This window comes from Falco naumanni, chromosome 5 (genome assembly GCF_017639655.2).
Source record: "Falco naumanni isolate bFalNau1 chromosome 5, bFalNau1.pat, whole genome shotgun sequence".
Lineage (NCBI taxonomy): Eukaryota > Metazoa > Chordata > Aves > Falconiformes > Falconidae > Falco > Falco naumanni.
Window position 1 is genome coordinate 34437859 of NC_054058.1, and position 13893 is coordinate 34451751.

At 47.8% G+C, this 13893-nt stretch overlaps 1 protein-coding gene and 1 long non-coding RNA gene across 2 annotated transcripts; one reads left to right on the top strand and one right to left on the bottom strand.

Annotated features, from left to right (window-relative positions):
- The first annotated feature begins 5 nt into the window (after positions 1-5).
- Positions 6-3581, top strand: LOC121089553. Its single transcript, XR_005828256.1, has 2 exons — positions 6-92; positions 3356-3581. It is a non-coding gene; the product is annotated as an uncharacterized LOC121089553 (long non-coding RNA).
- On the bottom strand, positions 45-13422 carry IL2RB (interleukin 2 receptor subunit beta). The gene is made up of 10 exons (XM_040596858.1): positions 13116-13422; positions 11753-11850; positions 11299-11425; positions 9644-9749; positions 7810-7918; positions 6690-6838; positions 6105-6276; positions 4132-4228; positions 2234-2318; positions 45-872 (listed from the first exon to the last, which is right to left on the bottom strand). The coding sequence occupies exons 1-10, from the start codon at positions 13298-13300 to the stop codon at positions 45-47; spliced, it is 1956 nt and encodes a 651-aa protein (XP_040452792.1). The 5' UTR covers positions 13301-13422.
- Between the last annotated feature and the right edge of the window lie 471 nt (positions 13423-13893).

The following is a 13893-nucleotide window of genomic DNA, read 5'->3' on the forward strand; positions in this document are numbered from 1 at the left end:
GCAGAGAAGACCTTTCCCACCTGTGGGTTTCCTCCAGGCAGATCCTAGACAGAGCAATGGCTGTACTGGCTTTGGAGGTCCCTCAGAGAAAGGTAGGCACCAGTGTTTGGGACTTGGTTGGAGAAAGCTGTTCTGCATGGATCCTCATCCTGGCTTTGCCTTAGAGGTGGAGGCTGAGAGAAAGAAGAGGTAGCGTGTGCTGCTGGCGTACAGGGGTCAGTTGGAGGGCCTGCCTTCCCACTCCCCTCTGTTACATCGGTAGTATTGCTGTCAAGCAGGTCCAGTGGGTCAGGAAATTCAGTCTCCAGCTGGCACAGAGCCTCAGCAGGTTGTAAAGCTACCTTGTCCATCATCTTCTCATCCTTTTTCAGAACTGTTGGTGGTGAGGTGCCTTCACTTGACTGGAGTGCCCCAGAAATAGCCATGGCATGCTGAGCTTCACCTTCTGTCTCTCCCACAAAGGAGCTGTTTTGGAAGCCCCAAGTTTCCTTGATGCAGTGAAAGAAGTTGTGTGACAACATAGGCATGTTCTCTGCCAATGTGCAGAGGTCTGGGGAGGGGAGACCATGGTAAGACTCGCTGTCCTCAGTGCCACTGCCCTCTTGGGTGAAAGGCTCATAGGTGAAGTAGACCTGACAGGGTTCAATCTCAAAGGAGTTGGGAAGGTGGAAGAAGAAGTAGCCTTGGTTGGTGAAGCAGCTGGATACAGAGTACCCACTGGTTTCTAAGGGAGGGTCAGGAGTCAGGGTTCCCTTGGAAAGTAGAGACTGGGAATCCTGCTCATTCTTCTGCATCACCTCAAGCATGGAGATCTCTGGGGTTATGCTGTTCACACAGTAGGAAGATGTGGAGAATGGGGAGGAGAGCCATTTCTGGTGAGGAAAAAAACACAGGAGAGAGACTGTTATGCCCATAGTATAACACTCAGTGAGGAACCAAAGCTTTCTTCTCCTGAATGCCTGCAGCAATCAAGTGACCTTTTCACTGTCCAAGCCAGAGCAGCTGGAGATGGTGGGTAGGGAAATTCACATTCATGATGTCTCATCTGCAGGATTTTCAGGAAGAGTATACATTTCTGTCATTTGAAATCAAGAGTGGATCTTGGAAGCCTATGCTTTGAGATTTCTGGAGTGGGGAATGGAAGATGGAGGACTAAAGAGAAAGGAAGAAAAATAAAATACAAGACCATAAGATGATATGAAGGTGGAAATATGAAAAGCAATACTGAGATGTGTCTCATGCAATCTATTCCTAGGTGCTACCCAGTTTGTGGTATCTACATGGCCCTATGCAGATTTCCTGTCTAAAGTGCTCTTCCAGGTCCTTTGTGCCTAGATTTCCACACTCACCATGAGTGACATCCTTCAGTGCATCATTATCCTTAAAAATCAACTTATTTTAATAACATCTAACTTCATTGCCTTTATGGCCAGTAAACCAGTTTTTCTAGTTCCTTCTGCACTGAGAAAGTGTCTTCAGTGCCTGCTGCACACCCCTCTCCTCCTGTAGTTTAAGCTTTCTAAGGTTTTTTACATTTAGGCTTTTTTGCAAGCTCTGCTGTCCTCTGGACCCTCTGCAGTTTGTTTCCATCCTTCTTGAAGCCGGATGCCCCTTGAGATCACCTCCCACGTCTTGCATCTGACGCTCCCTTTAATACTGCATTGAATGGTAATTGTCTTCTTGCAGCTGCCCATGCTCACAGAGAGATTAGGGGAAGGGAGAAAGTGGAGGTGGAGAAAGAAGGGAAAGAGACAACAAGAACAGAGAAAACAGCTAAGTACCATCCAGCGTGATGGCAATTCACATTAGGAGCAGAGGAAAGGCTCACAGCCAGGAGGAGGGGAACACAGCAAGAAATCAGGGGAAGAGCTGGGCAGACTAGGGCAGGTAGGATGGGACCAAAGTGGGGTGGAAGGGGGTCTGAGAGGCCAAGATCCCTCCCATGGGTCCCTTGGTTTCTTTCAGGCTCCCCGTTAGGGGAGCAGGGTGCTGAGGTTTGTGTGGTTTGCTGTTTCTCGGTTCTGTAATTAGGCATGCCTCAGTCGAATGTCAGGTTTTAGAAGGTCAGAAAATAAAACTCAAGCGCAGAACCCAGCAGCTGGTGCTACAGGCACGTGTCATGTGTGCACATGTAGGTCTGACAACTGGCTATCTGTCCTGGGCATGTGCTGCTGCATCCTCCTTTCCCTCATTTCTCCCTCATAACCACATGGCTTCATCCCCAGTCCCATACCTGAATGTCACCTCCATGAACTGAAACAAGTGGGGGAAAGAACTTCTCAGGGTCTGGGATGTGAATCTTCAGGACTTTCTTAAACCTTGACAAAAGAGAATGAGAAGAAGGAATGAAGCAGGGACTGATCCTGACCCATCTGGCAGTGTGGTGGGGGTAGGAGAGAGCATCGTAGCTCACGGGTACAACGCTGGTGTGGAGGACAGTTAGAATAAAACAAGCCTGAGGGGTCTCCTTGCACTTGAGTGGCCTGAGATACAGTAGGTGAGGAATGAGACATACAGAGATGAGGTAGTTAAACCTGGCATTGGAAAACACACTGCCCTCAGCCTTTTCCCTGGGGAAGCCCAACCAAGAGTTCAATGGTTTCTTCCTTGCCTCGGCCAGTCACCTTAACTTCTCCACCTGCCCCTTAGCCCCTGTTATGCTGACAAGCTGGGCAGGTCTCCGCTGTTCCCTCTTGGGCTTCAGCTGCTGTGAGCTGCCCCCTCTTTGCTTTGCTGCCAACACAGTAGCTCAGAGGACCACATGGCCTGAGCGGGACCATCACTGGCAAAGCTGTGCCACAGCTCTGCCCTCTTAGCAGGATGCTGCATGGTATAGCTATGATACACGGGCTGTGCAAGCCATCTGAGTACACCTTGCATCAGTCTGGAGGCCTCTACTTCACTGGAATCAGTGTGTTGTCATCCTGAGGCACCCTGAAGTGATCTAATCTTCTCAGTCCCTCAGAGAGGTTGGCTGACCTTGTCGGCTCTTTGCTGAAGCTTTGCTGTAGAGTGCTCTGAGGAAAGACCCTCCTGACTTCTGGAGGCAATCAATGTACTCTCTGAAGCACCAGAATTTGCTAGTTCTTGCATATAAACTACCTTACATCACTGCAGATGCTATTTTTATTCATGCATGTCTAATCCTTCCTTGGATCTTACCTCAGCATTATCCTCCATCCAGTTCCCCCGGGTTAATTATACTCTGTGGAGAAAGCAGGCCTTTTTATCTCTCTCTGTGCTATATAGCTAGCACTTTCTCACCTTTCTGTTATGACTCAAGGTGAAACACAGTGACCAGTGACTTTCTCAGTATCCATCTTGCTTCAACATGCTTCTCCTTCTTTCCTTACAGAGCTGATCCAGTCTCTGCTGCCTCATCCCTAAGAATGAACATCTCCTTGCTCCCTGCCATGAACATCAGCACCCTGCTTCTTTACTCCTGTCCTGAGATGAGAGAACCTGTGGCCATTTCTAACCTCACTGTGCTGACAAGTCACTCTGTATTATTGCATGGGGTCACCTTGTGAGATGCTTTCAGTCCTGAATAAAAGCAGTGTCTGGGTAGGAATGCTGGCAAAGAGATCTTTAAAGCATCACGTAGATGTTTACCAGCATGTGATAAGACACTTCAGGACTGCACAGACCAGGGAAAAGAAGAATTATACTCCTTACTCAGGAATTTTGCTCACAGACCAAATGTCACCACGTCCTGCCTGAGCTCTCACTGGAATGTTTAAATGAGAAGGCAGCAGTACCTGGGCTTGCTTGGTCCTCTCTGCTGATGGAGCGCTCAACCCAGTGGCCTGCTTTCTAAGAGGCAATTTTGGTGCATCTCTTCCAGGGAACACCACTGTAACCCTGAGCAACAGAAGCGCTGAGGTGGCTGCTTTTAATTCATGACACCAGGTCACAGAAGCACAGCACAATACTATGATAGTGGTGAAACCACATCATCTTGGGTGGTGATACATATCCCCAGACAGATGTCAGCCTCAAAAGGTTGGGCTATAAACCATATTTTTAAGTCAGTCTCTATCCTACTAATGCCAAGTGAAAAATAACTCAGGTTTTGAGAAGACACACAAGATACAGGAGAGGAACAGAGAGGAAAACTTGATTCTCGTTTACCATTTCAGGGTCCGTAAGTTAATAAGGCAGGCAGTCCCAATGATCACGAAGATGCAAGTGCTCACTATAATTGCTGGCAGGAAAGGCTGGGATGTTTCTGCAAGATGAGAGAGAACACGGGAGTTGCAGTGAAAATTTAACCAGGATTCTGGAGGCAGGAGTTGCAGCCCTTCCATGGCTGTTCAAGATGATAAAAGTGGGCATTTATTATAATTTTAAACAATATTATACAATTATAATACACAAAGCCTTTATTATAATTTTCTAAATATTATAATATTATAGAAAACTATAATATACAGGTCAGGAAAATGAGTTCTGCTGTCTCATGTAGGATGCCTTTGAGCTGATAGGAGTTTCAGAGTCCGCTTGGCATTGCTTAATAGATAGCTTGTGCTGAACAGCTTGAAATCCCTGTGCATAATGGCACCACAGCTGGGGGTTGCCACAGATGAGGTGCCACAGCCTGCTGGTTGAAGTGTCCATCAATCTGTCTGTCTCATTGCAAAGGAAATCAGGGAGTCCTAAAAGCAGATTAAGTGGGTTTGGAGACTTGAAACAGCATTATGAGTCAGAGGGGGAGACAGAGTCATGTGGTTCATGGGTCTTTGAGAAGGCAGGAGGACCAAGGATGGAGAAGGTTAGGGGTCAAGGGGCGGGCTTCTTTCTCTGGAGAGGTGTAGGAAAGATTTAGGAAGCTAAGAAGGTTACAGCTTTCCACCATATTTTACTATTTGGTTTGCAGGATTAAGAGAAAGAGACTGAGTTCCCATATTGCCAGCGCTGCCAGCATTCATCAGTCTTGTCTGGCATCATCTCAAACTTTTCTTAATCTGTCTCTTTCACACACATCTCCCAGTACACCTTAGCTTGGTCTTACTATTCTGGTGCCTGTCTCCTCTGCCTGCCGCCTCATCTCCCTCCACCCCTAACGTCCCTTAGTCTGGGCCTGCACAGCATCTCTGGAGTAGTCGTGAGGGAGCAGAGAAAAAATAAAAGGAGGAGGAGACATTTTTAGGACATACTTTCTTTGCCTGTCCTTGAGATGCTACTCAGATCACTTTGTCTCCTCTGCCTCTGGTACACTGGTTATCTTTGGGTCTTGGTTGCTATGACAACTGGTTGCGGCTGTATCCTATTCACTGACATCACACACTGTCAAAATTTGATCGCCACGGCAACACGCTGCCCTTTCTAAACATAGCTCTTGTGTTTATACCAGCACCAGGCACAACAGGGAGGGGCTGAGCGGAGCCAGAGTGGGGGCGACATGAGAAGGAATAACCTCTAACTGCTTATTTTTGGGAAAAGAAATGACAGAGACCGCAGCCAATGACTCACTGAAGAGACTGGCTCAGGGCACTGTCTCTCAGTGCTGGAGGTGTCCTCCATGCTGTGGTTCATGGCAATGACTGATGTGAGTCTCAGTGGGCATTTTTGGAAGAGACTTAACATGTGTGTATGTCTCTTCCATTCTCCCCACGACTTTGCTTCCTAGGCTCAGGTGTTCAGGAGCTCAGCGCTCTCCTTCACTGTGTTTCACTGATCAATGGCTCCAATGAACTGGGCCATTTTATAAAGCCTGATTTATGTTCTCAGGCCGCATTAGCACCTGGGAAATGCCAGTCCCAGCAGAAGGGAAACATGGGCACTGCTTCTGCAGGTCAGACATCTGGCCTTACTGCTCTGGGGAAGCAGTCCCTGATTTAAATCTTGTGGATTTTGCCTGGCTTCTGGAAGTCAGAGGGGTTCTGCTGGGGTCAGGGAGTCTTTGCTTTTAAGCCCTGTTGAGCCAGTGTGACCTAACAGATTAGGAGGGACAGATTGTTTCCAACCTTTCTATTGCTCTTCAGTCAACACAATCCTCCCTACTGATCTTCTTCCAGTTTCTCAGCCTGCTTTGGCCCTTCTCTTTGTTTCCCCTGAGTCCCTATTTTCCCCTCCAAGTCAGACTGCCTGACTCTGATCCTTACGGTCAGCATGTGTCCTCCACAGTATTGTCTTGCTCCAGTCGCTCCACACGCCTTTGTAGGTACTTGAAGCACTTGGCCTTGCACGCACAGCTGCCTCATATTTCAAGTTGGGTGAGAGGCTCTCAAACACCACCCACATCTGGTCCTGCACAATGGTGAAGTTCCTGGCCTCCTGGGAGTAGGGCAAAATTAGAACATCATCAACATCCTGTCTTACAGCCTTACATCCCCATCTCTTCCTCAGAGAGGACCTGTCTCAGGTCCCTACACCTCGTGTGCTGCTTGTTCAGCCTGGAGGAAAATTCTTCTCTGCTTTGCTTTTTTTTCCCCTTTCAGATCTGTCCTGGAACTGTCTGGATTTCTTTTTGACATCACTAAGTAAAATAGGATTCCCATCTGCCTCCATGTCATCACCAAACACTGGCATCAGGTGACACAGATAAAAGGGTTCGGGGGTGTCATCTGCTCTCCAGCTTCACCAAAGCTGGTTTCATCCTGAGGGGAGGCTCAGGAGCAAATCCTGGGTGACATAAAGGAGACCAGGATTTGTACAGTGACAGCTCCCAGTACCCCCTCTGTACTCACCTCCCAGGACTGACTCGTGGTTCGATACCGCACTTGGTATTCCCGCTCCCCCTCCAAATAGTGAGAGGAAATATCCAGGCTCCACGTTAAGTTGTACATGTTTTCAGTTTTGTTAACCAGCTGAAGATTTCCTGGAGGCCTCAGCTTTACTGGAAAGAAAGAAGGAGCAGGGCTGATACCTCCACACTATCTGTCCGTAACAGGACTCTATGACAAACCCCACTGCAGCAGGGTTGGCGTCTTGGCTGGGCTTACAGATTCCAGCCAGTCACAGCCACGTGAAATGTGTAGTGAGCTCTGTTCCCCCTTCTTCCCCACTGTCAGATGGCAAAAGGTCTGTTGTCTCTGGGCTATGTTACAGTCAGCTCCTCCTGTGAGCTTGTGAGAGTGGCCCCTGCTGTCAGGGCAATCAATCCCACACGGCCATGGATCCTACCTTGTAGGGGTGACCCACAAGGCAGCTGTGTGGGCAGGAATGGAGCACGGCTGGGCAGACAGCTGCTTCCCGACTGCTCTTTCAGAGAGCTGCAGCCACAGGGGATGGAGTTAACACAGACTGTCTAGGCTGATCCTTCCCAATCCCTGACTCCAGCTATGCCTTGTTATGCCTTGCAGCAGCTCTATCAGATGTCTTCTTGAGCCAGGTAAACTCACACATCCAGCAAAAAAATTACTCAAGCAGATGTTTTTCTGCTGGATTAGTGATTGAACCCTTTCAGCAAAGACTGGTGCATACCAAAGCTGGCTTAAAGGAGGGTGGAAGCACATATCTGGTAGGAGGGGCAGGGGAAAAGCAGCAAGACTTTCCCTCCTTGCAGCATGCATTTTTCAGGAGGTCAGCTGAGCTGTCATTGCCTGTTTGAAGACTCCTAGCAAAGTACTCTTATTTAACAGTGTCCCAGGTACAGGACAGGATGGGAATTGGCTGGCATGACACTGCGTTTTAGAGGTGCAAGTGTCAGGAGTCAATATGGTTCATCAGTCTTAGTTGTAGAGGGGACAAGGAAAAGACACAAGTCTAAAATCAGCTGTGGGTGTTGCACAGGGGTGGATGAGGAAGAGAAATTAACTATTATTTTGTGGGGAAGCTTCAGAGGCTGCAAGACAGAGGAGTACTCACTATTTGCAAGCGGATTGAAATCTTCTATTTGCGCAGGCATAGACCTATTCTCTCCAATCTGGCAATGGACAGACATGGTAAGACGATCTGCAGTGGTGAAGCACTGAGACTGCAAGGAAAATTTACCATTAGTGACACCGAAGTTCATCACTAAGCATTCATATTTCTAAGCATTGCCTATGTATAAGAGGTTTAGGAATACTTGACAACAAACATGGACAATATTTGTGGCTGAAAGGCATAATCCTCAGTGGTGACTGAGGAACCAAAGATTTATACTTCATGTGGTTGGATGTTTTTTTGTTCATTGGGGAGAAGGGCACAAAATACTGTGATATGCTAGTTTGCTAGTATTGCTATATATGCTGACTAAGCAGGAAAAATTACTTTCTATGAGTGTTATTTATTAAGAAAATATATTTATACCAAAACATTTTGTGTTCATTGGTGAGACTGAGATGACATCAGTATTAAATATTACTCTTGAAATGCAATGATACCAGAGGGCCACATACATCATATAGTATTAAATAAGCAATAGGGAAATTAGCTTGATTAGAAAGAAAAGATTTTGAAGAAGTTTACAAACCCTTCAATTTGTCTTTGCACATGATAAGCAAAATGTAAGAAGGCTTGTCTATTGTTAGAACTGGTTGTGACTTTATCAGTAAGGAGAATTAGCTCATATTTGGGTGGGGCTTTTTTTGAAAACACAAGGACTACAGTAACTCTGGGTACGACTGAAAGAAGTACATAATGAATCTAAGAAAGGAATGATTTAAATAAAGAATAATAGCTAGAGGGTTTGCATCACCATTTTCTCCAGTGATGTGTTGCTGTTGCACCTTGCATTTGACACATCTAACCAGACTTCACAGTAGTTAATGATCAGGAAAACAGTACTGACCTCTTAAAGGAAAATGAGGTCAAGAGGTGACCTCAGAGCTGGTGGTGTCCATCCCTCCTCAGAGGAAGGGATTAGGGCCAAACCCAGGTAACTGAGACATGGGACAGTGCATGTGATCTGTGTGTCCTGCACCTCTTCTGCACATGTCAGAACAGCATGGGCCAGCTCACAGTCACAGAATCATAGAATCATAGAAGCATAGAAGCATAGAAGCATAGAAGCATAGAATCATTTAGGTTGGAAAAGACCTTTAAGATCATCAACCCAGGACTGACAAGTTCACCAGTAAACCATGCCTCTAAGCACCATATCCATATGTTTTTTGAAAGCTTCCAGGGATAGTGATTCTACCACCTTCCTGGGCAGCATGTTCCAATGCTTGACCACCCTTCCAGTGAAGAATTTTTTCCTAATATCCCATCTAAACCTCCCCTGGTGCAACTTCAGGCTGTTTCCTCTTGTCCTATCACTTGTTACATGGGAGAAGAGACCTACTGCCACCTGTCTAAAACCTCCTTTCAGATAGGTGTTAAGAGCAATAAGGTACCCTGAGTGTCCTTTTCTCCAGACTAAACAACGCCAGTTCCCTCAGCCACCTCTCATAAGACTTGTGCTCCAGACCCTTCATCAGCTTTGTTGCCCTTCTTTGGACATGCTCCAGCATCTCAATGTCTTCCTTTGTAGGGGCTCAAACCAGGGGGACCATTATTTCCCTAGTTCCAATGAAGCCAAACCCTCCCACAGAGGAACCCACAGGGGCAATGCCTATTGACAACACACATCAAGCCCAACTCCAGAACTGGAGCCAGGGACTCTGTTTGGGCTTTTTACATTGCTTCTCAATGTCACACATTCATACACCCAAAATTCACACACAAATTCTTTCCGCCTGGTCATTAGTGCGGACGTTGCAGATTAATTACTCACATTACTGTTTTTGCCGAAGGTCTTGATGCATCTCCTCAGTCCTGTCATGTGTTCTGCCTTGGGCAATTCACAGTGGTCCTTGAATTTTTCAGGAAAGGGAAATAACCTGGGTTTTAAGCAGGAGAACTTCCGTGAGATGGGGATCCTGTTTTGTATTTAGTCAAACTATATGTAACACTAAAGGCCTTTCAAAACATTTTGCATCCTACCATATTTGCTGAACAGGTTACAGCAAGGATGTAATCCCACTTTCTCTCCCCACTGCGTCACTCAGACAAATTTTACGTACTGGCACATAATGCATCAATGTCTCAATGCATCCCAGTTATTTCAAGCCAAAGATAACAGCAGGTTTCCAGTTTCCAAGTCTTCACAAAACTACCTCCTCTGCTTCCTGTTGATATCAGAGGGCATGCAAAGCCCAAACACACCTGCTGCCTGCAACTGTGCCAATGTAGCCCTAGAAGACAGGTGCCTGTTTCAGCCCCATTAGGGTTTACAGGTCTCCTTCAAGCCACTGTCAGTCCTGTAGGATCTCAAGTACTGAGTAAAATGTATCCTCTGAGCCAGATCACATCCCAGTCAGCCAGGACCATATGTCACATTTGGCAGCACTACGCCATGACTTCTTTTCTCCTCTGACAAGTATGGCTAGACAGTCTAAGCTGAGCTATGGCACAGGGGGTGACAGGGTGGGAGAACATCCATGGGGTTGCAGCTTAAGGGGTATCAGACTGAGCTTCCTGCTCCAGCTGTAAGGTCAGATCAAGCCTGGGACTTGCTGATGCTGCGGAGAGGTGGTGTCCTAGAGCCCTGGCCAAGAAATAGCACAGATCCAAACCCAGCCCAGATTCCAGCCCCAGTCTCTGTGATTCACATGCATGGATTAACATAAACCTTTTGGGTTTCTAGGTCCATGCACCAGGCCCCAGAATATATTTACCCATCTCACCACATTGAAGGTGTCTCTGTGACAGTCAGGAGCAACCCACCCGCTGCCAGAATCACACCGAGCCTCTCCTTATGACAGGAACCCAGTAAGGCCCTGGGGTAGGCTGGAGATGTCATCCTGGGAGACCACAGAGACTCAGCCAGCCTCCACTGCAGTACTGGCCACACACCTACCCCTCTGCTGGGAGACATGTGGAGAGGAAAACATCATGAACTAGGAGAGATAAAAGGGCCAGGGGAGAAAAGTGGAACAATATTTTCCTCCGTTTCTTGCGACTCAGGGTGCAACATCCCAGTTCATCCTGGCAATGAACAAATGGCCTCTGTATAACTTTAATTCCACCCTCCTCTGCCCCCATCTCTATACATCCTCCTTTTCCATTGAAGATGCCTTTCAGTCCAGAGGCTGGCTACCAAGGAAAAGGGACTTTTTGGAAAACGAAGCACAGGCAGAGCTATGGAGATGGAAGGTGGGCTGTGCTAGACAGTTGGTGACCGCCAGATGACAAACACTGCATGGTGTCCAGCACCTGTGAGAAGCCCACATGGGGCTGGAGGCTAAGTTCAAGACAAAGCCCCTTGGTTCTGTGACTCCACTATACTTGGCCTGGGGACAGGGACCCTACGATTTTGTTAAGTGATAAACTTCCCGGGAGACTTTTCATTCAAAACATTGGCTTTCCTCAGCCACTCCAGTCACCCACCTGTCACAAAAAGCTAACTTTGATAAAATCTCCAGCTGGCATGGTGCTTCAACCAGGTCCCTGCCTGGGTTCCAGTCACAAAAGAGAGCTGCTCGTGAGTCATACCAACAAGTTAGGCTGGAGGTGCCTGTCAGCAGAGAAGAGATGGACAGCAATGTGGCTGGATTAGTAATGATGTTTGGCATTAACCATCACCCCAGACAATTCTGTCCCATCCCAAACTACAGACTCCTCTGCTGGATAGCTGTCTCCAAGAAAGAAAAGCAGAGCCACTTGCTTCTCTATGTCATTGGAGGTTGATGTGCTCATAGGAGACCTGTAACTATTGCAGCCTCCTCTGGCTGTGTGTTACAACACTAGCATTGTGCAGCAACACATTGTGGCGCACCCCCCCTCTGGGTCACCCCTCTCCCTGCTTGCCCAGCTGGCTTGGGTGAAAGGAATCACTTCTCACCTTGTGCTGAGTCTGATGTCCATGAGGGAGGCATGAAGCTGAACAGCCAGAGGTAACACAGAAGCAGCAGAGAGGGCTTCATCTGTACTGGTGACACGCTGAAAGAGAGAAGACGCCCCCCCAGCATAGCTCAGCAATGCAAATTAGGAAGAAGTCATCTCATAGGAGGCATCCACTGTCCTAGGGCAGGGCTCAATGCCAGTGCCAATCTTCCAGAGCCAGAAGCTTACACTTCTGCCACTCTGGAGTCCGTGCTTTTTCCTCAGCACCTCATTGTTTTCCTGCCTTGGTTGCTTTGCTCAACACTGAAGCCATTTGCAGTGCAGCACAGGAGTAATGCCTTCTGGAAATGTGTGTGTGAGTGCACAGCAGTCCACATGTGTTGTTTCAGGCTGCTTGCTGACTCAGGTAGAGAGTGCTGCCTCGGTTGAATACAGCTTGTGCTTCGAAGAGCTTCTTTTTTTGGTAAGCCCTAGGTCTGAAATAACTAGGTGCTTGCTGAGTAAGAGAAGTCTCTAGCTGTAACTGACAAAAGTTAGGTGCAGAGCTCATGGCTTAGGAGGTACATTTTGAATGGCTTGTTTGGGAGAGGAGGGGAAATAGGGAGAAGAAGGAGTTTACCAGGTTCTGGAAAGTCAAGGCTTTACCGTATCACAAAGTATTACAAAGTCATACACAAACCATGCACCATCCTTGCCAAGTAGACCTTGCACTGCCTTGGAAGGAGCTGTGCTTTTAGGTGTAGCAGAAAAGTTGAGCTTTGCAATTAGGAAACTCTGCAGCATCTCTCATCCATCTGTGGTACCCAGGGAGACTCGTTGTCTAACAAAGCCTGTACAACCATGCTCCATATCAGACAGACTGAGCTTATGGGCTTCTCATCCAAGCCTCCCCCTCTCCCCACCCACCTGGACATCCATACCTCAAGGTCTGCCTCTTCCCAGAGGAGAAGGGATCATCCTCACCTCTCAGCAAGCCCACAGCCCCTGCAGAGCTGAGCAAACCAAGACAGAGTCCTGCTGGACTCTGCTGGGACTGCCAGGGGAGTGGGAAAAGAGGGTTTATAAAGATCTGGCATGAGGCATATTACTGATTCCCCTTGTGATAAAAGATTAGGTTCAGAGGAAAAAAAACATGATGACAACACATTAACAGACAAAAGGGAGAGAAAGAGAGAGAAAGAAAGCAGGCGGCATGGTTGTGAGATGTGGGGTATGATTTGAGAGGACTGTGGAGAGACAGATAAATACGTGCTCAGCCCTCCCCAATGGTGAGATTCAGTTTGTCAGACTGAAACTCCTTCCAAGACGCTTTTCAGATCAGCCACCCCCATGTAGGAGAGAGCTGGCATTGCCCCCTTTACCTTCCAGCTCCAGGCACCCGGCGATCCAGATGAAGGGAGTCCCCAAGGACCAGGTTGTGGGGTTGGATGGAAGCAGGTGCTGGACGCCAAACAGAGAGGGGAACAGGGAGGGGGAAAAGCAACAGGGAGGGAGGTGGATATCCTAGTTCAGTGCATGTCCAGGTGTCAGCCAGCGCTGCTGGCATGAGAGGAGAGGTGCTTCCAGCCCAGCAGTTCTGCTGCAGAGCCGTTCCTCTCGTACGTGCGTGGTCTCTGTCTTCTCCCTCTCACCTTTGCACAGGAAGCTGCTGCTTGCTTGCCTTGTCAGACTGAGACGAGGCCCTGAAGTATCGAAAGGGCTAGTGAGGCCGAGAATAAAAAGCCCCAAACCACGTCCTACTTCCTGCTGGTAAAGCAATAGGTGCAGAAACAAGGGTGGAGGGATCAGGTGTTAGCTTACAGTGCTCAGATATACTGGGACCAGTTTGTAACTATTGCTGGGAAGCAAAAGAGAGAGAGAGAAGGACCTGTCCTCTTGGGGCACTGGCAAGAGACCCATTGCTTCCTCTTTCAATAACCCAAACAGAAAACTCATATCACTCTCAGGGTCTGCACACGTGCACAGATCACTTTGAAACCAGGGGTAGGAGTCAAACTGCAGTAGAAATACCGTGGACCACTTTGTGGAAAATAACTTGAGTCATTGACCTAAGCAACACCAGAATGAAACCAGCCTCCACATCACTGCCCCAGTTTCAGAGGATCCATCCTGGGTCAGAGCAGGAGCGGAACGAGGGCA

Coding starts and splice junctions, on each gene's coding strand:
- IL2RB (XM_040596858.1), bottom strand. CDS start 13,300: ATGCCAGCAGCGCTGGCTGACACCTGGACATGCACTGAACTAGGATAT. Junction 11,426..11,752: donor GACATCAGACTCAGCACAAG/GTGAGAAGTGAT, acceptor CTCTGCTGACAG/GCACCTCCAGCCTAACTTGT. Junction 6,277..6,689: donor CCACGAGTCAGTCCTGGGAG/GTGAGTACAGAG, acceptor CCCTACTCCCAG/GAGGCCAGGAACTTCACCAT.